Source organism: Natrix helvetica (genome assembly GCF_964273705.1).
Source record: "Natrix helvetica genome assembly, chromosome: 3".
NCBI classification, from domain to species: domain Eukaryota; kingdom Metazoa; phylum Chordata; class Lepidosauria; order Squamata; family Natricidae; genus Natrix; species Natrix helvetica.
This window is the reverse complement of record NC_138549.1, coordinates 61475105-61499792: the sequence shown is the minus strand read 5'-3', so window position 1 is coordinate 61499792 and position 24688 is coordinate 61475105. Positions and strand designations below refer to the sequence as shown.

The 24688-nt window shown below is 40.6% G+C and overlaps 1 protein-coding gene across 2 annotated transcripts in view; it reads right to left on the bottom strand.

The window, feature by feature from the left end:
* Nucleotides 1-24688, bottom strand: part of FIRRM (FIGNL1 interacting regulator of recombination and mitosis) — a gene marked incomplete at its 5' end in the record, with an annotated part of 48816 nt that overhangs the window by 6089 nt on the left and 18039 nt on the right. For both annotated transcript variants that reach the window (XM_081948780.1, XM_081948781.1), the window contains 10 exons: nucleotides 5601-5681; nucleotides 6520-6624; nucleotides 17288-17401; nucleotides 19947-20042; nucleotides 20677-20799; nucleotides 21448-21633; nucleotides 22676-22765; nucleotides 23355-23406; nucleotides 23648-23730; nucleotides 24295-24481. In XM_081948780.1, coding sequence (XP_081804906.1) covers nucleotides 5601-5681; nucleotides 6520-6624; nucleotides 17288-17401; nucleotides 19947-20042; nucleotides 20677-20799; nucleotides 21448-21633; nucleotides 22676-22765; nucleotides 23355-23406; nucleotides 23648-23730; nucleotides 24295-24481 — 1117 coding nt within the window. The remainder of the gene's footprint in view (nucleotides 1-5600; nucleotides 5682-6519; nucleotides 6625-17287; nucleotides 17402-19946; nucleotides 20043-20676; nucleotides 20800-21447; nucleotides 21634-22675; nucleotides 22766-23354; nucleotides 23407-23647; nucleotides 23731-24294; nucleotides 24482-24688) is intronic.

Sequence of the window (24688 nt, the reverse complement as noted above, 5' to 3'; positions counted from 1 at the left end):
GGACAAGAAAAAGGTCTTATAACCAACACCAAGCAAGCAGAGACGCACCCGGCTCCGTATTATCGCAGGCCCTCCTACAGAGCACCCAAGCTAGACTATCAAAGCAAGAGGTATTTTCCAACCAGGTCAGACAGGCAAAAGCCTTGCCCTTATTATCAGGACAGGAACAGGTTCCAGAGTCAGACCAAATGGCCCTTTCACTGGGGGGCGCATCCCTTCCGCAAAGGGAAATGACTCAAATCCGAGTCTTCCCATAGGTGGCCGCCTGGTGCTCTTTGCGAGTCATTAGGCCAAGATCACTACAGATGCCTGGGTTCCGTCCACAGTGAGGGACGGTCTGAGGCTGGAATTCCTCTCCTCTCCCCGGAACTTCTACAGGACGTTTCCTCCATCGAGGAACACAGAAAAGCGTCATCTGATGGATCTGGCCATTCATAATCTATTGGAGATCCAGGTGATAGAACCGGTTCCATTAGTGGAATAGGGGTTGGGGTTCTACTTCAACCTCTTTGTTGTTTCGAAGAGTGGAGGGCGATCCTTGACCTCAAGCAATTGAATGCCTACCTGGTTTACAGACGATTCAAGGTGGCCTCCCTGAGGTCATCTTGCAAAGGATCAGGCAGGGGGATCACTTGGCGTCTGTGAACCTGACAGAGGCCTACTTACACATCCAAATCCTTCCACGACACTGCAGGTATCTCAGGTCCTCGCAGTCGGGGTCCCATTATCAATACAGGGCCCTTCCTTTCGGGTTGGCTTCTGCCCCGTGGATTTCACGAAACTCCTGGCGGCATTGGCGGCTCACCTACGGTCTATCCCGATGAAGCTCCAATGCTACCTTGATGACATCTTAGTTCAAGTCCTCTGGCGCTACACGACCTATGCCTCACGATCCTAATGCTGCAGACACTGGGGTTCTCTGTGAACTTCGCAAAATGTCACCTGTCACCCTCGCCAAAGATACTTCATCTAGGAGCAATTATAGATTCTGTGACAGGACTGGTGCTGCTATCTCCGGACCGCCGATCCAGCCTACAGGTCCAACAGGTCTGAGCAAGTCGGTCCATTTCCATCTTGGACCTGTCTCGTCTCCTGGGCAAGATGGTCCCTTGTATCAGGATTGTGCTGTGGGCATGCCTACACACTAGGGCCCTTCAGTGGGTACTCATTCCATATCAACGCCGTCTCCTCAGCAACTCCATGATTCTCATCAAGTTGCCAGTAGACGTTCGGCTCTCCCTAAAGTGGTGGCTTTCCCTGGCTCTGAACCAGGGGTTGGAGTTCAGGGAACCAGCTTGCCTCACGGTCACAACAAATGCGAGCCTTTTTGGCTGGGGGGCGCTGATGGGCTCCCAGCTGGCGCAGGGTTGATGGTCTGTGTCGGACCTATGTCACAATATAAACTGGCTGGAACTGAAAGCAGCTCACCTGGTGCTCCATCACTTTCAGGACCACCTAACCGACCAACATGTGCTTCTGTTGTTGGACATCGCCACAAAGGCTCACGTGAACCGCCAGGGGGACACGCACTCCAGGAGCCTATGGCTCAAGGCTCTGAAGCTCGGGTAATGGGCGGAAACACACTTGTCCTCAATAGTGGCAGAACACATCTTGAGGACGGCCAACCACCAGGATGATTGTCTCAGCCGTGCAACCGTGGACCACAGGGAGTGGCAGCTCCATCCGGATTTATTCCAAAGGATTTGTCAGCGATTCGGCACCCCTCTGGTGGACTTCTTTGCAACCCCAGTCAACGCACAATTCCCACACTTACTCTCGTGGTTTCTGACACGGGGTGCAGAGGGGATGGATGCCCTGCGAAGCAAATGGCCGAGCGGACTACTTTACGCATTTCCACCCCTCACTTTGATTCCAGGGACCCTGAGAAAGGTAGAGGCAGAGTAGGAGGACATAATCCTTCTAGCTCTGCACTGGCCCAGACAGCCATGGTTCGTGGACCTGGTGCAAATGTCAGTCTCGCCTCCATGGAGGATTCCTCAGGAGGAGATCTCGTGTCAGGGGGTCCTGGTCCACCTGGACCCCCGTGGCTGCACTTAACCACCTGGCACTTGAGCAGAGCCTCCTTAGGAATGCAAACCTCTCTGCGAAGGTCATTGCAACCATCGAGGCGTCGAGCGTCTGTCGACTACTAGAATCTATGATTCCATGTGAGCGGCGTTTGTTAAATGGTGTTCCTCCTCTAACATTGCAGCGGCCCCTGAGGTCCTTGATTTCTTACAGGACAGGTTGGACAAAGGCTTGTCCTATAGCACTCTCCGTTGTCAGGTGGCGGCACTTTCTACGGTGCTCGCTGGGGAGGGCATCGTTCCCCTCTCACAGCTTCCAACTGTCAAACAATTTCTTCAGGGGGTGGTGAACATTTGAACCCCCGCAATCCACAGGTTCCCCACCTGGGATCTCCCATTGGTACTTAGAGCCCTGACAGGGTCTCCCTTCAAACCCTTGAGAACAGTCCATCACCGGCTCATAACCTTGAAGGTTGCGTTCCTGATAACAATGACATTGGCCAGGTGCATATCGAAGCTGGGGGCTCTGTCATCCCGGGGGATCTCTGTGTGTTTCACCAGGACCGGGTGGCTCTTAGGTTAGACCCAGTCTTAATTCCCTAAGGTGAACACACCTTTACATAGTGCTCAGGAGATTGTTCTCCTGAACTTTTGCCTGGCGCCTTCCCATGATAGGGAACGCCTCTGGCACAGATTGGATGTCCGGCGGGCCCTTCGCATTTATATCAGGCCGGTTTGAGGTTTTGTTTGTATCCTTCCTACCTGCCACCTTGGGGGCTAGGGTTACCTTGACGACCATTGAGAGGTGGATCCGGCAAGCCATTACCACTGCCTATGAGATTACGGGTCAGGGCCCTCCCCAGGGGATTACAGTGCACTCCACGTGGAGCGCAGCGACCCAGCAGCATGGTCGACCAGGGCTCCGTTCAAGGATATTTGCAGGGCAGCCACGTGATCTACCCCATCGCCATTCATTCGCCACTATCGTCTGGATGCCTTTGCATCAGCTGAGGCGTCCTTTGGACGCAAGGTCCTTCAACAGGTGATGGCCACCCCAGATCCTACGTCTTAGCTCCTTTCCCTCCCTAGGGACACTAGCTTGGGTACGTCCCATGCATAGCCCCTCCCGCATCACACACTGGAAAACGAACGTTGGTCCTTACCTGACATAGACGTAGATAGTCAGGTGGAGCGCTGGGTGTGTGTGTGGCCTGGTTGTCTCCTTGTACCTTTCAGGTTGACTGCTTTTTGTGACCTCAAGGAAACTGAGGATCCAGGGGAAGGAAGAGGTGTGGCAAAGAACTTCCCTCAGTCTCTGGACCAATCAGGCTGTCATGATACCCACGTGTAGCCCCTCCCGCATCACACTGAAAATCAACGTTCAGGTAAGGACCAACGTTCAATCTCCTCTCCACGAAGGCTTTTCTCAGGAGCCAAAGCCTTTGAATCAAGCTTGATTGTATCCCATTCCAGGTTTTTAACTTCCCAATCTAGCGTTATGAGAAATCTAGCATCTCTGAGGCACCTTTTGTTTGCAGGAGGAGAAGGAGGGCAGCATAAAGCAGCGCTTCCTTAAACCAAAGCCTCTGAGTAACTGGGAAAGAAAGCTGTGCTTTTCGGGCAGCAGGTTACAAGTGTGGCTTTCCTTCCCCGTTACTCAGAGGCTTTGGTATAAGCCTCCTGCTGCAAGTGAAAGGTGCCTCAGAGACTCGGCAGGCAGCTCAGGGGAGACAATGACCACAATGACTTCACTCCCCAGCAATGTGAGAAGCCACTGCCTACGATCTCCTGGGAGCCGAGCGGGAGCCCCAAAAGCAAAACGTCTCTCCTTTCCAGCCACCGCGATCTCTGCAGTGCCCGCTTCACCTGCCCCTTTTCCAGACGACCCAGGCGGCTACATTCGGAGTATAAGATGCACCCAGATTTTCACCCTCCTTTTTGGGGGGAAAGGTGTGTCTTATACTCTGAAAAATATGGTAAGAACTTAAAACTCTGAAGAAGCTTCTTGGATGAGAAGCAAAATGTCTTCAAAGAAAAACCAGAAAGTCCAGTTGCTCTTGAAAAAAATACACTTTTGGGACAACCATGACCTGGATGACTGACTCTCCATATCTGTTATTTTTTCCAAGTTGTCTTCAGTTAGAAAAATACAGATAGACCTCAGTGACTGCCTCAGGCAGTGACCATTCAAAGTTACAAGAGAGATGAAAAACTAATTACATAATCAATGCCTATATTCATGTCCATTGCAGTATCTGTCAGTCACATGTTCACCATTACAGCCAGTTAGTATGCATGACTTTTTACTCCCCCTCCCCACAGTGAGATTAGTTAAACAAGTAATACATTACTGAGCTTTCTCTGCAGCGCTTCCCCAAAAGGTACTAATGGCAAGATAACATGTTTATTTCTCTGATCTTAATTAGCAGCCTGCAGCCTGTAAATGATCAGGACTTTGATCATTTCCCCCCTTTCAGCTTTTGTTTGCCTCCCAAGCAGCTCAGGACTCAGAGCCATGAGTGCATTAGGCAAACAACCAGGGCACTGCTTTCAATGTGTAGCCCCCACTGTGTGCCTGCTTACTCTCTTGTAATCCTTCCCTTTCCAATGAATGTAAATAAAAAAAATATTCTTGATAATTATCCCAGCAGAGTGAGTATTCCAAAGAGCAGAGGAGTAGGGAAAAAGGAAAGCCAAAGTAAATTTGAAAGCACAATTACACTCACAAGAGTTTCCACTTAACAACTACATCACTTAACAACAGGTGCCAATTGTGGGCATTAATAATGATTATTTGTACAATATAAATATTTAAAATAAATGTGGATAGCTATACACAGGCTATAAAGAGGAAGCATTGCTTTGGCTACTGAAATGTGTACTATACAGGAAAACAAGTCAGAAATCTTGTGATCTCAGCAGAATTCTGCAATGCATTGGGCATTGTGACTTGTCTAGCCAAGATTCTACATCAGGGGTGTCAAACTGGTGGCCCATGGGCTGGATGCATCATGCACAGGCCACGTCCACCTCAGCTCTGCAAAGGCAAAAAAGTCACAATACGTCAACTGACGTCATGTGACATGATTGAGTTTGACGCCCGTATTCTAGTTTATGTTCCAAGGTCCATAAAGATTCTTATCTGTTCTGCAAGATCAATGTGCTTTAAAATGATAAAGATCAACAAATTAAAAAACAACTACAAAACCAGAAATGATTAAAAGATAGAAATACAAAATAGGAAATGGATGCAAAATGATTCAAATGGTTGTTATACATAGAATATATAGAACGTTATATATAGAATGAAGAAAAAAATGTATAAAATAATAGAAATGCGCATATATATAAAGTTATAGCTATACAAGACTTATATGTACAGATAAAAGAATCATGACAGATATGTCAAAGAAGTGTAATGTGTTGCAAAGATGTGAAGTTTGCATATAAATAAAGCAAATAAGTTTTTTAAATGATAGGTATAATAAGTATACACACTTATTAATGAAACATGAGTTTAAAAGTAGGTTTGACATTAGGATTGCATTGTCACTTTTATATTTTCTTGTATACCTTGGAGAGAAAGTCAACAACTTTGCTTTTGATTTCAACAGAGTTCAAACATTTCTGAAGTATTTGTTCATGGCTTGTTCCCTTGATAGAAAAACAAAACAGGAAAGTAAGGAAAGTTTAGACCAATACCTAGTTGGTTTATTAGGTGTAACAATCAAGCAGTATCAAAGAATATCTACTAAGTATTGAATGTATTCAGCACTAGAGAAACTTAGATTGCAGTAAATTTAATACTAAAAGTATGGAAAGTACTCCTGATTCTGCTCTGCTAATTTTCCCTTATTTTTTCCATACTGAAACTAATTGTCTTAGGTAAAAAATAAACCAAAATACACTTCAAAATAGAAACACTATACAACTTCTTCATATATTTTCTTGTCCTCAACAGGACAAGACTTTAAGATTTCCATTTCTCCAGAAACATGACTTGTTACTAAGCAAATATGATCTGCTAAGATAAAACTCAGTCATGAGTATGAGAAGCAATTCAAGGATGTTGGTCTAGCTAAAGTTAAATCTTCCTAACAATTATATTGCTAATAATCAGCCTGCTGTTCCCATCCCTATATTCTGTCATGCAAAAAAGGATTGCAGAAAAAAGAAGAATACTTGTTTTTTTAAGTAAAATTTGCATGGCAAAGACAAAAATCAAGCTTTCCTCTAGGGTTTCCTCACTTTCTCCAAACTTCTGGTTCTGAAATATAATTCTACCTTTCCCCAAAACTGTGGTAGATGCAGAGATTTTGAATTTGTACTTTGGGCAAGTCCTGTGGACTTAAAGTCGCCAAGGTTGGGAAACACTGCTCTAAAGGACAGGTTCTGCTTCAGAAATTGATTTCATTATGAGTTAGTTACTTGCAACAATCTGAAACAACTTAACTTAGACAATCTAAAACTTGAAAAACACAATTGGACTTACCTCTGCAAATTGAGTGAATGACTCTATGGCATGCTGTTGTTTTAGCCAGCTATTGTTAGCCAGTAAAGAACCAAACAAACTGGACAAGCTGGACAGAAATTGAACCTAACAAGTGAATAATACAATAAGTTTGGTTTAAGCTCTACATTAAAGTAGTAACAACAGAGATAGACTTATATAATTCATCTACAGCTCTAAAATTAAATCAACAATGATTGCTAATAACAAATGGCATTTCACTCCCTCCAGAACAAACCAACTAACTTGCAATAACATAATGCAGCTGTTAAAATGTATTTATGTATACCAGGGGTTTCAAACTCAATTTCATTGAGGGCCGCAAAAGTTTGACCTGGGGGGGGGGGGGTGGTAGGTGTGTGTGACCAGGATGGGCATGGCCAGCTTGATGTCACTTGTCGGGAGAGGCGGTGGTGAGGCCCCTACTTAAGAGGCCTTCCCTGGACCCAGTAGAGTTAGCCAATTATCATCCTGTCTCCAACCTTCCCTTCTTAGCGACCAATCCGCTCTCACAGAGAGGGACTCCTCCGGATACCTTCCGCTAAGCAGTGCGGGCGGGCGGTGCCTAGGAATAGGGCCTTCTCTGTGATGGGCCCAACCCTCTGGAACGACCTCCCCCCGATATTAGAACCACCTTGGACCTCCGCTCCTTCCGCAAGAAACTCAAGACCCACCTGTTTCGATTAGCCGGCCTGGCCTAATTGTAACTGTAATTGTATTTACAGGGAACATCCACGACTGACCTTCCTGGATGGCTTTTTAAATTTTAAATTTTGGGGTTTTAAATTGGTTTTAGAATTGTTTTTAATTATTTAATTAGTTTGGGTTGTATATACAGACGGTATGTTTGCGTTGTTTTGTCTGATGTTTTATGTTATGTTTTGTTGTTTTATACACGAACGGTCTGTACACCGCCCCGAGTCCCTACGGGGAGAGGGTGGCGGTCTATAAATTTAATAAACCTAAACCTAACCTAAGCGCTCTGCCAGCAAAAATGGGCTCCTGATTTTTCGGCTGTGATGGCCTTCTGCAACCCTCTACCAGTGAAAACGGAGCTTAGGAGAGCCACATGAAGCTCTGTTTTTGCTGGCAGAGGCACCAGGGGCCGGTCCTTCATTGTTTCCAGGGAAGCCCTGCAGGCCAGATCTAAGCACCCCACGGGCCGGATCCGGCACCTGGGCCTTGAGTTTGACATCACTGATGTATACCAACAAATTATATTCATCAGGACAGTAAAGAAATGGAAATATCTTACATATTAGTGACTGTTACCGTATTTTTCGGAGTATAAGACACTCCGAAGTATAAGATGCACCTAGATTTTGGGGAGGAAAACAAGGGAAAAATATCGGCCTCTGCCTCCCAGCAATTTGCCTCCATGCAACAAACAGTACAGACAATATATACTGTTTGTAGTGTTATATTTCAGACTATACGTGTACAGGCGCTGTTAAAATGTGCTTTCTGGAAGTATAGTTATTCTCTGCTATTTAAAAGAATAGCACTTTTTAAAACAATAGCACTGGGCCTCTTCAGATCAAGCATTTATTTTAAAAAGCCTCTTCATTTTGTTAAGTTGTCTAGAACAATAATAAAGCAGTCTTTAAAAAATAAGTCTAACAATTTGAACATTCTATAGGCATTTATAGTTGTTGACTTACCTCCTTGCAGCAAACAACCTGATTAGCACAAGAAAAAAAATCTGCCTCCCAGCAGTTTGCCATGTGAAGCAAACAGCTAGTTTCACTTTCGATCATCAGCTGTTAGAGACTGCAGGGATTGATATAGCTTATTGAAGCCTCCGCAAGCCCCGTTTGCTGCAAAGAGGTAAATTGCTTGTTGGCAGAGGCCAATGGGTGGGGGCCGGTGGGTGGGTGGGGCTACATTTGGTGTATAAGACGCACCCAAATTTTCACCCTCTTTTAGGTGGGGAAAAGGTGTGTGTTATACTCCGAAAAATACGCTAGTTTAAAATAAATTTAGAATCAAGCCCAGATGGAGTGTCTTCACCAAATGAAAAAACGATGGTCATATTTAGGGCATGTCAAATTTTTCAACTTTCAATTTCCAAACATTAGGGATGCTCAAAAGTTATGACATCCCTTGAGGATTGTAAAGATTTTAGGTTACTTTAATATACAGTAATTTAGATGTGCTTGGTAAATAACTACATAAATATAACTTTTTAACATTTGTTGGTTTCATTTTCCAGGTTTAACTGTATTTCTCTTTTTGTTAGATTTATTCTGTCTTAGAATGTTAATACTTCTGGCCTCGTTTCCCTTGAGTGTGATAACTGATCTGTAATGGCTTTTAAAAAAAGAACAAGACTAGAAACATTCACTCATATAAGCAACCTAATTCGGACGGACAGACTTGTTGCCGTCTGAACTCCCAACACTGTGAGACATTCTCAGATATGGCCTGCTATTAAGAGAACAAAGTAGTGATGATGCTACAAACTACCCAGCAGTCAGTCTTGCAAGAGACATATTCTATATCCAAAAGTGCTTGAAAAGAGGGAACAAGTGGACAATTCTTTTGTGACCCCTATTGTAAATCCATGAGTGACAATCTTGAACAAGATCCAAGAGAGCTGGGATCAAACCAAAAACATATCTCTTGGCAGAGGAAAGCTAGATATCAGAGATTTTCACTGTGAAACTTGAAAAACTGTTTAACATTCTCAAGTGTAAATGTCAAATCGTTCTGTGTGCCAAATTCGGCTGCCCTGCTGGCTGCAAAAAAGAAGCTCACATTAACTGTACCTGCCGTAAGGAGATGAAGTTACCATTGAAGGAACTTGCTTTTCTTAAAGGTCAGAGAAGCAAGTTTGATTCTTTTGGATTGCACCAGATTAGTTTGCCAGAGGTGCCCGAGCAGAACAACTAGGCAAAAGGCAAAAGCAGCAAGATGATGAGACAGAGGCTCACTAAATATAAGCAGAGAAGTATTCCAGACATTTCGATACTAACAAATGAAATAATTATCTCTTAAGGTGAAAATAAAGGACCGACAGATGCATGATGAAGAAGATGAATGTGATGGAAGTTATGAAGCCTTAGACTAAACACATGTGCCCTCTACTTCAAAAGAGAAGATAAATACAATAGATTAGAAATAACAAATGACGCTATGCAGAGCATTAAGATATGGTGTTGGTCTACGTGCCACTGTTGCCTTCGTAGATGCTTGCTTGATCATCGAAGAAGACAAGAGACTTGTAGTTGACCACAATACAGTCAAGAGAGCCCAAGAAAAAATTATGAAGTCCCTAGATCAAGAATTTGATTATCTGTATGAAGAGCAAAATAAAATACATCTTCGACAGCCGTACTGATGCAACAAAAATTATGTTGAAAGCAAACAATTCAGACCAGCAATTCCCCAGTACCATCCAAGAAGAACATTATTCTGTGTGCAGTGAGCCGGGTGGAAGATATCTTTGTTATTTCACTCCAGAAAAAGGCTCAAAACGGGAAAACCTGGTATATTTCCTGAAGAAGAAAAGCATTGACAAAAGTTTGAAGGCCATTGGAGGATATGTTAATACTGGTTGTGAAGGTAACGTTATGCATTGGATAGAAGTCAACCTTGACCGGGAGTTACCTGGTAGGTGTGTGCATATCCCTGACACTTAATCACAAAATTGAATGGGAAGACCTTGTCAAACAAAAATTGACAATATGCTAGACAATGCAACAGAACCTAATATTGTTCCTTCATTCACCAGAGTTTCAATTGGTGAGCCTCTCATTTCATTAAGCGACAGTGTTGTAAAGGATCTCTCTATTGATCAAGTGTATGAATATAGAATCACACAGGCAATAAGGACAGGAGAACTTCCCACAGATCTGGCTCTTCTGGAAATTGGCCCCATAAGCCATTCACGCTGTTTGACAACTGCAAATAGGCTTTGTCGAATATGGCTTTCAAAACATGGCTTTAAAGGCCAAACTCTCCAAAAGTTAAGAATGATAATGGAATATATCGTTGGTGTGCATTACCCTTGCTGATTCAACATCAAAGTAAACATTCCTGGCTTGAAGGCCCACGCCATGTGTTGTTCCAGCTGCAGCAAAAGAAGGCTGTAGTAGATGTTGTTTTACCAACCATGCAACACTCAGCATGGTAATTTTTCAGTGAAATGATAATCCACATATTCTAGTGTTCAGATGCCATTCAAGAGAGGAGAGCTGGTGTGCAAATGATAATTGACTTGAAGGTATAGAATAGAATAACAAGAGTTATTGAGAGATCTTGGAGGTCCTCTAGTCCAACCCCACTTAGATAGGAAATCCTATACCACTTCAGACAAATGGTTATCCAATCTCTTCTTTAAAACTTGCAGTGTTGGAGCATTTACAACTTCTGAACGCAAGTTATTCCACTGATTAATTGTTCTAACTGTCAGGAAATGTCTCCTTAGTTCTAAGTTGCTTCTCTCCTTCATTAGTTTCCACCCATTGCTTCTTGTTCTACCCTCAGGTGCTTTGGAAAATAGCTTGACTCCCTCTTCTTTCTGGCAACACCTGAGATATTGGAACAATGCTATCATGTCTTCCCTACTCCTTCTTTTGATCAGACTAGACATACCCAGTTCCAGGAACTGTTCTTTATATGTTTTAGCCTCCAGTCTCCTAATCATCTTTATTGCTCTTCTCTGCACTCTTTGTAGAGTCTCAACATCCTTCTTACATCGTGGCGACCAAAACTAGATGCAGTATTCCAAGTGTGGCTTTACCAAGGCATTATAAAGTGGTATTCACACTTCATGTGATCTTGATTCTATCCCTCTGTTTATGCAGCCTAGAACTGTGTTGGCTTTTTTGGCAGTTGCTGCACACTGCCGACTCATATTTAAATGGTTGTCCACTAGGACTCCAAGATCCCTCTCACAGTTACTACTATTGAGCAAGGTACCACATATGCTGTACCTGTGTATTTTGTTTTTCTTGCTTAAATGTAGAACCTTACTTTTTCACCATTGAATTTCATTTTGTTAGATAGCGCCCAATGTTCAAGTCTGTCAAGATCCTTCTGTATCTTAAGGTTATTTTCTGGAGTGTTGCCTATTCCTGCTAGCTTGGTGTCATCTGCAAATTTGATGAGTTCCACATCTATCCCCTCGTCCAAATCATTGATGAATATGTTGAAGAGCTGATTTGAACTTGTCTAGGATAGACAGGTGTTCACTTACCATTTTCTTCCCTATTTTAACTTGTGCTCCTAACCTGTTTTTTGTGGTGCTGTTTTTGATAGGTTGGACTGTTTTTTCCCTTGTGTAAAGACAAATGCAAAAAATGAGTTAAGTAGTTCTGCTCTCTCCCTGTTGTCACCTTCTTGCCACTTTTTCCCAACAATGGATCAATTGTTTCCTTGACTTTTTCTTGTTTTTAACATGTTGGAAGAAGCTTTTTTGGTTATTTTTTACTTTTGTCACAAGCATTTGTTCATTGTGAGCCTTAGCTTTCTTCACTTCATGTTTGCAGGCTCAGGCTATTTGCTGATATCACAGGTCTGCAACTAAAAAGCTGTTTGATTATTTTCATCTAATTTCCATGTATTTTGGTGTGCTGAAAACAAATAAAATATTGAAAAAATTCCTAGACGTCATGATTTGCCACAACATGCAAAATTGTCTTCAAATGTATCATTTAAAAAAAAATTTTTTTTTAATATTATGGGTTTTTAACCAAATTTAAAGTCCAAATTACTATTAATTAATTCACATAAGTGCATTTAAGACACTTTTTCATTGCAATTCATGTTAGCTCCATCATTATTCAACCGTTATGTTATAGCTCCGTGAAAGTGTATTAATTCACCAGACAGTTTCTGTTTCATCTGTGGTGAATATACAGTGTTGAAGCAACAGCAGAATATTACAGACTTTGTGAAAAAAGTATACTTGGCATACTTTGGACTAAAAATTGGAAATCAAGATAAAGTTTGGGTGCCTCATAAAGTGTAAACGGTGTGTTGAGGACCTCCGAAACTGGTTCAAGGATAAGAAAAAATCTTTCCGTTATGGGATTCCTATGGTATGGCGAGAGCAAAAGAACCATAGTGATGACTGTTACTTTTGTTCATGCAATGTGAAAGGGTTTAATTCCAAATGGAAGCATTCCATTTCATACCCCAATCTTCACTCAGCAATTCGCCCCATCCCCATGGCACAGATATACCAGTACCCAAGCCCCCTGCTACCTTGGAAGAGATACCTAGCTCCGATGAAGGTGAAGTCATATCTGAACCAGATGACGAATCAAGTTCTGACTTTGAAGATGATACAAGACCAAAATTGTTTTCTCAGGAGGAGATGAATGATTTGGTAAGAGACTTGAATCTTCCCAAAGATGCCGCTGAGTTACTCGGACCAAGGCTGAAAAGCAGGAATTGCCAGGAGTGTCATCTTCATGGTTCAGACATCGTGAAAAGGAGTTCGTTCCTTACTTTGCCCAGGAAGACAAGTTGGTTTATTGCATCGATGTCGAAGATCTGATGGGTCAATTTAAAATCCAATATGATTCAGAGCAATGGCGTCTTTTTATAGATTCTTTAAAAAGAAGTCTCAAAGCAGTTTTACTCCACAACGGTTTTTACGCTTCCATACCTGTAGGTCATTCCGTATACTTGAAGGAAACCTATGAGAACTTTGAATTGGTTCTTTGTAAACTTAAACATGAAAACCATGTTGGCAAGTGTGTGGGGACTTGAAGGTCTTATGCATGCTGCTTGGGCAACAAACTGGGTATACCAAATACCCTTGTTTTCTGTGTCTATGGGATAGTCGAGACTGTCAAAATCACTGGAGCAAGAAGAGTTGGCAGCCGAGGGTGCTAATAGTCGATGAAAAAAATGTCCTCTGAGAAACTTTGGTACCTTCCCATAAAGTTCTTCTACCACCTCTCCACATAAAATTGGGATTGATGAAGCAATTCGTAAAATCACTTCCAAAAGATGGAGAATGCTTCAAATACTAGGTCACCAAGTTTCCATGCCTGTTGGAGGCAAAATTGAAGGAAGGTGTGTTCGTCGGACCAGACATTAGAAGGCTTATAGTTGATCAAGAGTTTGTCAATACCATGACGGATCCTCAAAAAGAAGGGTGGATTGCATTTAAAGAAGTCGTACAGAAATTTTTAGGCAATAACAAAGATCCTCACTACAAAAAGTTCATTGGAAGAATGCTGAAAGCATTTTAAGCTTTGGGTTGCCTGATGAGTTTGAAAGTGCATTTCCTCCATGTCACTACGTTAAAATGTTTGCTAGACATGAACTGACTGAATTGACACTAAATAGTTAAACTGAAAAAGAGTTATTGCGCAGGTCATAAGTTCTTATCTGACAGTGATGTATTGCGCATGACTTCACACATTCCAGAGAGCTACTTCTGATCTTTTGTCCGGCTGCCAGGAAAACTGGCAGACGGAACTTTCTTTTTTCAAAATGTAACAATTAGTTAGTTTCTGTTTTATTTCCATTTATTATTTTTGTATTAAAGTTTGTTTATTAATTAGAATATGCTTCCACAGAATCTTTATTTTCTTTTTCTTCGCATCTTAAAGTATATGCTGTTGGAAAACAGCCCGATCCTAGACCTCATTTTCTTCAGGGTGAAATCTTCCCCCGACACTCCAGTCTCACTTTGACTACTTTCCTGAAAATTTGGGAGCTGTGAGTGAGGAACAAGGTGAACGATTCCACCAAGACATTAAAGAGATGGAAAGGAGATACCAGGGAAAATGGAGCATTACAATGATGGCAGACTACTGTTGGATGCTTCAGAGAGACATTCCAGATGCTAGTCACAAGCGTAAATGCACCAAGAGGAGCCTCACGAGGAAGAAAAATTAAGTTTAGTGTGTGTAGGTGAGTTCATTTCAGTTCAAAAAAGGATTTTCATGAAAATATTGTAATAAAACTTTAATTTTATGTCTATTTCCATTTATTTTGAGGCATTGCCTTATTTAACATAGTTACCTAAATTGTCAGGAAACGTGATGTCCTATGACAAAATGGAGGTCATTTTCAGATTCAGTACACCAAAAAACATAAAAATTACGTGGAATAACCAAAACAGCTCTCTAAAAATTTTTTTTGCAGACCTGTGTATTCTGCCCCTTTCTACTTTTTATACATGGCCTCTTTGTTTTTCAATTTGTCAGAGAGTTCTTTTTGCAGGCATGCTAGTTTCTTTTGAGAGTTGTTATTTTTCTTCTTTATTGGTATTGTGCTAGACTGGGCTTTTAATGCAGATAATGATAGGCTGGGAAATTTTTCTGTATGTGCAAGAATTAATCAACGCCAGAGCATCCATTTTGATGGAGCTGATTGACTGGTCTAAAGGTGTATATGAGTCACCTTTGATGTGCAAACTGACTGCAGCAGAAATAAAGAAGTTCATTGATGAACCAATGCAAGTACCACAGTGGCCCTGTCATGCCCAATCAACAGAGAGATGTGTGAAACAGGTCCCACAGGCAGCAAGCAGAGTGTATACACATGAGAAACATGAGAGTTATATCAGAGAGTTATATCAGAGGGCAAGAATCAAGTCAGCGGCGGATGTCAAAGAAAAAATCAAAACAAGGCTTGATGAAACTCGCTTAAACATTTTTGTAACTCAGAGAATTACTTATGTATATGATTGCATGTATTATTTTTTACTTAGCTAAATAAGATTCATGCAGAAAAAAAACTTAGCACAAGGTGTAATTTTGAGAAGATGAAAGTTAACACTATTTGAGTTACAAGAGTCTTTTGTGAGGTATATGATCAGGCATGGATTTACCATACCAAATTAAACATTATGCAATTGCAAAAATAATAGATTTGAAATCTTGGTGTAAAAACATGTATTTTAGAACCCCACACTGAAAAAAAATGTAAAAATTAATTTCCATCCCAGTAAACCTCCCCCCCGACATTAGAACCACTACTGACCTCCGCTCCTTCCGACAGAAACTGAAGACACACCTGTTCCGACTGGCTGGTTTGGCATAATTTTAACGTCTACCTCCTGGCATACACATTCTTACTGGTTTTTAGAGGGATAGTGTTTTAAATTTAACCTGATATTTTAAACTTTTGTATTGATTTATTTATTAGCTGTACAGTTTGGCATATTTTATCCTCCTCTTATACATGTATTTATGTAGTTATTTCTATGTTTTAATCTGTTGTATTGTAATACGGACTGTACACCGCCCCGAGTCCCTTTCGGGAGAGGGGGCGGTATATTTATTTTTAAATAAATAAATAAATAAATAAATAAATAAATAAATAAATAAATGAAACACTCTAAATTATAGTATGTTTTTTGTGTCCTAACACTCACTGTCAAATTGATCTCAGCTGCTATACTTTTAATTTTCCAGTAATTGAAGAGAGAAAAACCAAACCAACATATTCCTCACTGCCAAATCTGTACCTGAGATTTAGCCAATCTTGTTATTTTGATACATTTGTAAGAAACTGAAAGTTACTTACTTCAAGTTGCTAAGTAATTACTAATCAGATTTTTATTCTAATCCCAAATTGCATCAAATGGATATATTAAATCTTTTGGTGGGAAAAATGGTTGTAACTTCTGAAAGATTGAAAGAACTTGTCTATATTTTCTGCTTTGCAAAAATAAATGTACCTTTAATTATAAGATTGATTGCAATTTGGGGAAGGGGGTTGGGGGAAATAGGGAGATAGGTTACTATGAACCTGTAGCTCTTATTCTAAAGAGTGTCAACAACTCAGAATATATCAATTTAAACTATGATTTTCATTATTGTGTCAAAGGTAGTTTCAGACATCTATAGGAAAAAATAGATATCTTGTAAAAAAGCAGGCAATAATCCCTGTACGTAATGAAACAAAACATTTATCTGAGAAAGAATTCCTGATTTTGACTCAATTTATTTTTTGCTCTCCATAATGTCACCTCATCACAAATGTCTTGCATGATCACTCTGCCATATGCTTTTGATGTTGAGCAGATATGAATTTTGATATATTGATCTGAGATAAGATATTTAAGATTATAGAGTTCTCTATAGTTCCGGGATATAGGTATCTGCAGAAATATTTTCTATTAACATCAAGTAAATTGCTTCCTTTTCACACTCCTAAGATTTGTCTTTGCTATTATGGACTAAGGCAAGCACTCTCATTTCATTCAAACTTCTTGTTAGTTAAGTATTACCAGTAAACTAAATTGACCCCTTCATCTTCATAGTCTATCAGAACAACTGGTTTGTCCATGGCTTTCTATGTATAGATCTACCCAAACTTTGGCTTGACTTGAAACAATTACCTTATTATTACCAACTAGAAAGGAGAGTTAATTTAAATGTCACCTACAGTTCTGTAACTTCTATAATTATAATAGCTCATATCTTAATACATGAATATGATGCAGAGGACAGACTGGTTATCTGTAAATAATAGCACATTTTTCCTCTCCACTGGCCTCTACATTGGTTATTGAAGATGGGAGAGAATTCTGCCTCCTGTTAACAACATTTCTCAGCTTTAGGACATTTTATCTAAACGTAGGTCTGCAGGTTTAGACTACATAGAATTTAGACTACAATCATTATTCCTCTTTGTATTAATACAGTATTCAGCAGCCAGTGCTGAAAAGTAACATCTCAACTGCTATTCCTTATTTTTAATTTAACTGTTCCAAAAATTACAAGAAAGAATATATATAGAGAGAAGAGAGAACAGAACGATAGTTTGCTTTATTTACCTGGAAATCTGAAGGAATAATAGGTTTTCCCACTGAAGAAAGAAAATCTAACACTGCAATCACAACATGATCAGGGGAATTCAATTGCAAAAGGGAAGTTTGTAGTGAAAGTATCTATGGAGAAAATAAGTATCAAACAAAAAAAAATTGCAGAAAATAAATTATACTGAATAATCTTTGATGCTGCTTTCTATGATCAAGATTTAATTTGCTCATTCATCTTTTCTTCCTTTTTATAAGATAAAGTGCCTACTTTTAGCTCATGAAGACACTATTTGCATATAATATTCAGTAAAATAAAAAATGAGTGTTGAAGCATTCTGAAAAACTCATTTATCTAAGTAGCAGGTCATTTTGAACTGAGTTTATACTTTCTGTCAGAACTGCAATAGTCCTATCTTGTTTTGTGAAATCATACTCTCACACATATATTATTGTTTAATTTGTCCTGATTTTATGCTAACACAGAAAAGGAATTCAATGTCATCAATATAACATATAATAATATAATATAATATAATATAATATAATATAACAATATAACATCAATAATACTATAACCATCCAAAATGTGAGCCTAAATTAAAGTGGAACAAAATTACAGGTGGTCCTCTCTTAATGACAGCAATTTCATTATTGAATTTCCATCATTAATGGCACCAATCTAAAGTACAATGTCGTAGAGCTACACCAGTTACTAACAGCAATTCTGGCACTTCTCATTGCCATCATTAAGCAAATCCTGCACTCTCATTAAGCAAGAAAAGCTCATGGCCACATTTGTGACACATGAAAAATTAAGATATAATAAACAAATCATAGAAATAGGATGGTGAGTACTATTCATGGTGATGGTAATTGTGAAATTGTAATTGTATTTTTAGCCTTAAGAAAACATGGAGGAAGATACCGTGTTTCCCTGAAAATACAACCTGTCCCGAAACTAAAGCCTTGCCACATTTTTCACGTGGGCAAAACTATAAGCCCACCCCCGAAAATAAACCCACTGGACACCCCCCCCCTCCGGCCAGGCAGAGCACCGCTCACTGACCTAGTGTTATCCCGAAAGCGCCAAGTCGCAGGAGCCGGGGGGGGGAGAGCGCTCAAGTTGCTTGCCGCCTTCGGGATACCGCTAGGTTGGGGAGTGGCGTTCTGCCTGGCCAGAGGGGAGAGTTGCCGGGCAGCTGCTTCCTTGTGAACTGGCTCCCGAAGAGCCGGGCACAGCCTCAGGGGTGAAGCAGCCATGAGCTAACCATGCTCACGAGCAGCCGTCCGGCAAATCCCCTCTCCAGCCGGGCAGAGCGCCATTCACTGACCTAGGGGGTATCCCTAAGGTGCCAAGCCATGTGGTGCTCTGCCCATCCCCCAGCTCCCGTAGCTTGGCACATTCGGGATACCCCCTAGGTCAGTGCATGGAGCTCTGCCCGGCTGGAGAAGGGGGTTGCGCGAGCGCCTGTTCCGCCCGCAGCCTCACCAAGCCCTTGCGCAGCTCTCCGAGGCCACTGCCGCTGGCCGCCCCGCTCCGAGCATAACTTCCAAACTCCAAAACTCGGGGCCGAGTCTTCCAGCATCGGCCGCTCTAGGAGTGCTCTCTATGGTGGGCCGGCTGCTGGAAGACTCTCTGTCTGGAAGACTCTCTGTCCGGCAGCCAGCCCACCATAGAGAGCACTCCTAGAGAGGCCGATGCTGGAAAACTCGGCCCCGAGTTTTGGAGTTTGGAAGTTATGCTCACAGCAGGGCAGCGGCGGTGGCCTCGGACAGCTGTGCAAGGGCTTGGTGAGGCTGCGGGCGGAACAGGCGCTAGCGCAACCCCCTTCCCCAGCCGGGCAGAGCTCCATGCACTGACCTAGAGGGTATCCCGAATGTGCCAAGCTGAGGGGCGGGCAGAGCACCACATGGCTTGGCACCTTAGGGATACCCCCTAGGTCAGTGAACGGCGCTCTGCCCAGCTGGAGTTTCTGCCCAGCTGGAGAGGGGATTTGCCGGGCAGCTGCTCATGAGCATGGTTATCTCATGGCTGCTTCATCCCTGAGGCTGTGCCCGGCTCTTCGGGAGCCAGTTCACAAAGGAGCAGCTGCCCGGCAGCCCCAAAACAATAAGCCCTTCCTGATAATAAGCCCAAGGCCATATTTCGTGGGACAAAAGAAAATAAGCCCCTGTCGTATTTTCGGGGAAACACGGTAGCAGAATTCAAATACCAGAAAATATGTCACACAGAAGAAAATAAAGATCTGTTTTTTCTTATTCTAGAGAGTGAGTCATAGAAAAAACCCTTTTAAAAAAATTAGAGGACAGAAGATTCTGATGGCAAATTAGAAAAACCTTTCTAGCAGTGAGAGTGCTTCAATAGCAGAACCAGTTACCAGAAATAGAGGGCTCATTTGTCTCAGATGTTTTAATTTGGAGTTATTCACTCAACAGGGAAATTAACAAAATGAAATTAACAAAATTTGGGAAACATGAAGTAGTTTGGGTTATTTGTTGCCAGACTTTCCATAATTTGATAAAGAATGGCATTTTCGTATCCCCCACAATTGATATAACCCCAGATTATTTATTTATACATGATGTATATTTAACTAAAACTAGCGTTGAAAAGCAGTACATCAGTCAATTCTGCATCTAAATCAAGCCTACCACCCATCAAATCTTTTCTTACCTGAATTAGCAACTGTGGTTCTAATTTTTCAATGAACAGCTGGAGAAGTTGAAGTGTCAAGCAAAACGTCTGCTGGAAGCATGCTAGACTGGATATCTTAATTGATAAAAGTAACATTTTGTGTCATCCCAAGCTCCCATTTCACTGTTTAAACAAGATTCTGGAACTACACATGCAGTTGCTAATATTAATGTCAGAACGAGATATATAATTTCTTTGTTGCAGTAGTCAGTTTTATTATTGATCAGCTATTCGGCTTATTAAAATCCTTATTTTAAAACTTACAGAGCAGGTACCCTTCTTGTATATTGAATTATGAATTAAACTATCTTCTAAATAAGAGGCTACAGTTTAAAAAATATTCTCCATTGGCTTCTGAGATTTCAGGGAACGTGGTAGTGATATAAGGAGAGAGGCTTAATACACTTATTTAAGAGTATTTCTTAGAAAATGGGGGGGAAATTTAAAACAGTCATTTTGTCTTTGACAAATGTGGGCTGCACAGAACATTTTTCTTCTGGCACATAACAGACATTGCAATCACATCTTATATGATGTAATGTTTGATTTGTCTGAGAAGCTATTAAAATGAGGTAGAACTCCAGGTATTATAACAAAAAGCAGGAATAAGATGGAATACAATTTCCATTTCCCTACCAAAAATATTTTTTATCTCCCTCATTACATCTAAAGAAGCCAAGCAAATGCAGCTGAAATTAACATTCCTTACCTGCGTAGCTGACAGATGGACTGCAATCTGGCCAAGAGCTCCCATCAGTGCTGCTTGCTCTTCCTCCTCCAGGGTCTCCCTAGCACTCTGGCACATAGACAGCAAGGCTGAGAGAGCCATGTTCTAGGAACCAAGGGAAGAATTGTAAGAAGATAGAAATAATGTAAGAGTCATCTTGCAACAGAACAACTCCTCCAGTCTAACAAAATTATCTTCCAAGATTAAATGCCTACTGCAGTGCTTTTCAATCTCAGCAACTTTTAAGATGTCTGGCCTTCAAACTGCCTGGGGAATTCTAGAGTTGAAAGTCACGCTTCCTAATGTTGCTAAGCATTGGCCTAGTACAAGAACTTAAAAAGAGGTTCAGAGGCTATAAAACCAAAATTAAGGTAAATCAATTATGTTGGGTTTTTGTTGGAATGTTCTGTTCTCTAAGAGCAGCCGAAGCTATTTCTGTATACTCTGGTTTTCTCTGCAACCATAAGGAGGAGGAAAACAGCTAACTACACTCTCTTTTCAAGTAATAGCTTTGTAATTCAGAACTCTCCATGCTTCATGCAGATTCACTGCAGTAGATGGTGCCGGATACAGTCGGGCCACTCCTCTTTGTAAAGCCAGGTGTCATTAAACCCCATATTATGAAAAACTACAGGATATTGGTCTATCTGTCTATATGGACAGACTTCTTAGAAAAGATGGGAATTAAGGAAGACAAAATAATCCCCATGAGTTTTTAATGTATGAAAGTGTTCGAGTCACACTTTTTCTTACCACTTGTGGAAGTTCATTCAAAGACTTTTCACTATTCAGCCACTCCTGACATTGCACAAGTCCTGCCACAAAAAGTTCATGAGCAACCTGCTGTCTATGTAATGGTAACAGAGCCTGGAGAGAAAGGTGTTGCCATAGCAGTAAGTTCTCAGGATCTTTTGGAAGAAACTTTTGGGTGAATTTTAACTACAAAGAAATAAAAAACAAAAGCATGGGATAAGCGCTGCATGAAAGTGGGAAAAAAATCAACAATTTACTCTTCTATCTAGGATATACGTCTGTTTTCCACCCACAGCAATAACTCTAAAATGTATTTATATTTTTAACACTAGAAAGAAAAGGCTATAAAGCTTCAGTCAGTTAGATGCTCTGAGAAATGCAACTTTCACAACCTTTCCACAGTGATTTTCTGGAATCACATTAAACCAGGGGTGTCCAAACTTGGAAACTTTAAGACTTGTGGACTTCAACTCCCAGAATTCCCCAGCCAGCATGGCTGGCTGGGGAATTCTGGGAATTGAAGTCCACAAGTCTTAAAGTTCCCAAGTTTGGACACCCCTGCATTAAACTATTCCTCTTCTCATACAAATACAAGCAAGACCCCATCACAAGCCACGAGGGTCACTTTTAGGTTATCATCATTATAAGCTGTTTACCAAATACAGAAACCCAAAGGGGCTTCTGCCTAGTTTTTAGAAGAATGTTTTTGTTTTGTTTTGTGGGAAGAGCTCTGATTTTAAGTTATGCAAAACCTATTTGGGGACTTATACAATAATTTACATATGTTGGTTGTCTCCAAATGATGGGAATTGTGACACTAATTTAAATAATGTCCACAGAGCTCTGGGAATGCACAGAAGCCTACTGGCTGCTATCTACCCTGCTCTAAAATATTCTAAATGATATCATGAGCAGCCACAAAAGGCACATGATAGAAACACAGAGCCACAATGAAGAACTTTGAAAGGTATTACTAGCCTTCTTAAATATTTCATACCAGGTGGAAAAGTAATTGATAATCAGATTAAAGGAAAAGAAAATCTTCCTTTTTCATTCCATGTTATAATTAATCATCAGAAATAAAGTGTCCTGCAATAATGAGCAAGTATATTTTACCATTCATTGCAAACAAACAAAAAACTGATTCATATTAGCTAGTGAGTTAAAGTTCACATTGAAGAAGGAAAGCTCAATATTTATAAGCTGACCCACATCAGGTGAGACTTGCCTGGTGATCTGGGGCCATCAGAAAGAGCAAACGTCGTAATAGCACCCCTAGGAAAGAGACTTGATAACATTCAGTAGGACAAGCTTTTACCTAAATTTGAACACAAAATAGATGGTTTTTAAATGAAACTATATTTAATCAACTTCAACTGAATGCCCAGAATCTGCACCTATGCACACATTAACCTAATTTAGGCAGCAATTAAGCCATCCTCCTTAACATTTATAAATTCGTCATCAGAAATGCAAATTTTCTCCCATAAATATTATCTAGCCTAACTGGCCAATATCCCTTTCATATCAATCTCTTCAAATGCACTTATTCTTATTTTTAAGAATTTTTCTTATTTAGAAATGTAATATCAGAGCACACAAAAATCAAGAAATGGTTTAGTAAAAGTCCTGACAACTTAAGTAAAAATACAAAACACATTTCTAAAAAATGCTTACCAAAATTAATTACAACTGAGCACTCCAAAATAATTTCACCCAAGTAGCGACATTTCAGGAAAAGAGCCCTAAGAGAAACACTGGCTTAGCTAGGAATACAGCTCTAAGTAATCTGAAAGCACTCAGCTTAGATATCTGCCCATCATCACCAATGCAGTAATCAATTTGACTCTTTACTATTTCTGCTTAGTTCAAATTAATTTTTTTTAAGAAAACCAATTGCTGCTTACCACATGTGCTATTATAAATGCATGGTGTGCACACAGGTCTTCTGTTCCATACCTAGAAGATGAGAAAGACAGCAAGATTAGTATATAAATCCATGACCAGCCAATCACTATTACTCTGGAATGATCTTTCAATGGGAACATCTGAATTCAAATTTTCATTTAGTTCTAAGCAAGCTCATTTTTACCCTGAATGGAAGAAAATGGAATAACCTTCTTGATTTTCAAAAGTAGATAAGCAGCTCGTGTCACCCTTTGTTGTAGCCCCTCATCCTTCAGCACACCTTTGATCTTACCGGGCAAGGAAGCACCAGACATCCATAGCTAGGAGAGCCATGATCATATTTGGACCTAATACAGTTTCCAGCAGGAAAGATTCCTAAACATTAAATAGATAAAAAAACAGAAACAGAGAAACCAAAAGTTGGTTTTTTAATTGTCATCCCATAGGCAGTAAAGAGAAAAGGCAGACTCCCAGTTGAATAGAACTACCGAAAAATACTTTAGGATTTAACTAGCAGCTTTCAGCGTATTTTAAATTATACATTATAATTGTTACATTAAGAAATCATGATTCTATTTGGGAGAAAGTGTACATTTCTGACCGTATATATCACATTATCACCAACAAATAGCACAAGGCTACAATATGAAATGTACAGCTTTAGAGAAAATATATTCTGAGTAAAGTATTAGTAAGTTAAATAATGAGTAATGGGGAAATGGTTGGAGGAAAGAGCAACAATGTAATGAAAAGCTGAAGCTAACAAGAGCTCAATTTTAATAATGATATGTGTGCATTTCTTTTATTTTTAAATCACAATTATTGATGTGCTAGTGTAATCCACATTAGTGAAGCATGATCTATCCAAATCTCCCAAAATAAATGCCTGGTTTTAAAGTTCAAACACTGTTCCAAGTTAAGAGTTGCAATATTCCTTACCAGTAAATGGAAATGTGAACCTGAGAGGGATGGTATAAAGGTGCACAAGTGAATGCAAACATAGTGGTAAAAGGTGACAGGGCCCTCAGCTTGTTCTGTCTCTGTGGCTCTTTGCAAGAAGACAGGAAGGGAGAGCTCACTAGGGCACTGCTGAAGACTAAGCAGTAAGGCTGCAAACAAGGGCAACCTGTGAGGAAACAGAAGAGAAGAGTTCATGCTCTACAAAGATCCCTGGTACTCGTCCTCATACAGCACTAAAACAAATAGAGACTGAAACATATTATTAATCACTAGATTTCTAGAAAAAACAAACTGAAGAATGACACCAATTATATAAGTCAAATATAAGTTAGTATGTCATCATTAGTATTGTAAACAAATTAATTTAAAACTC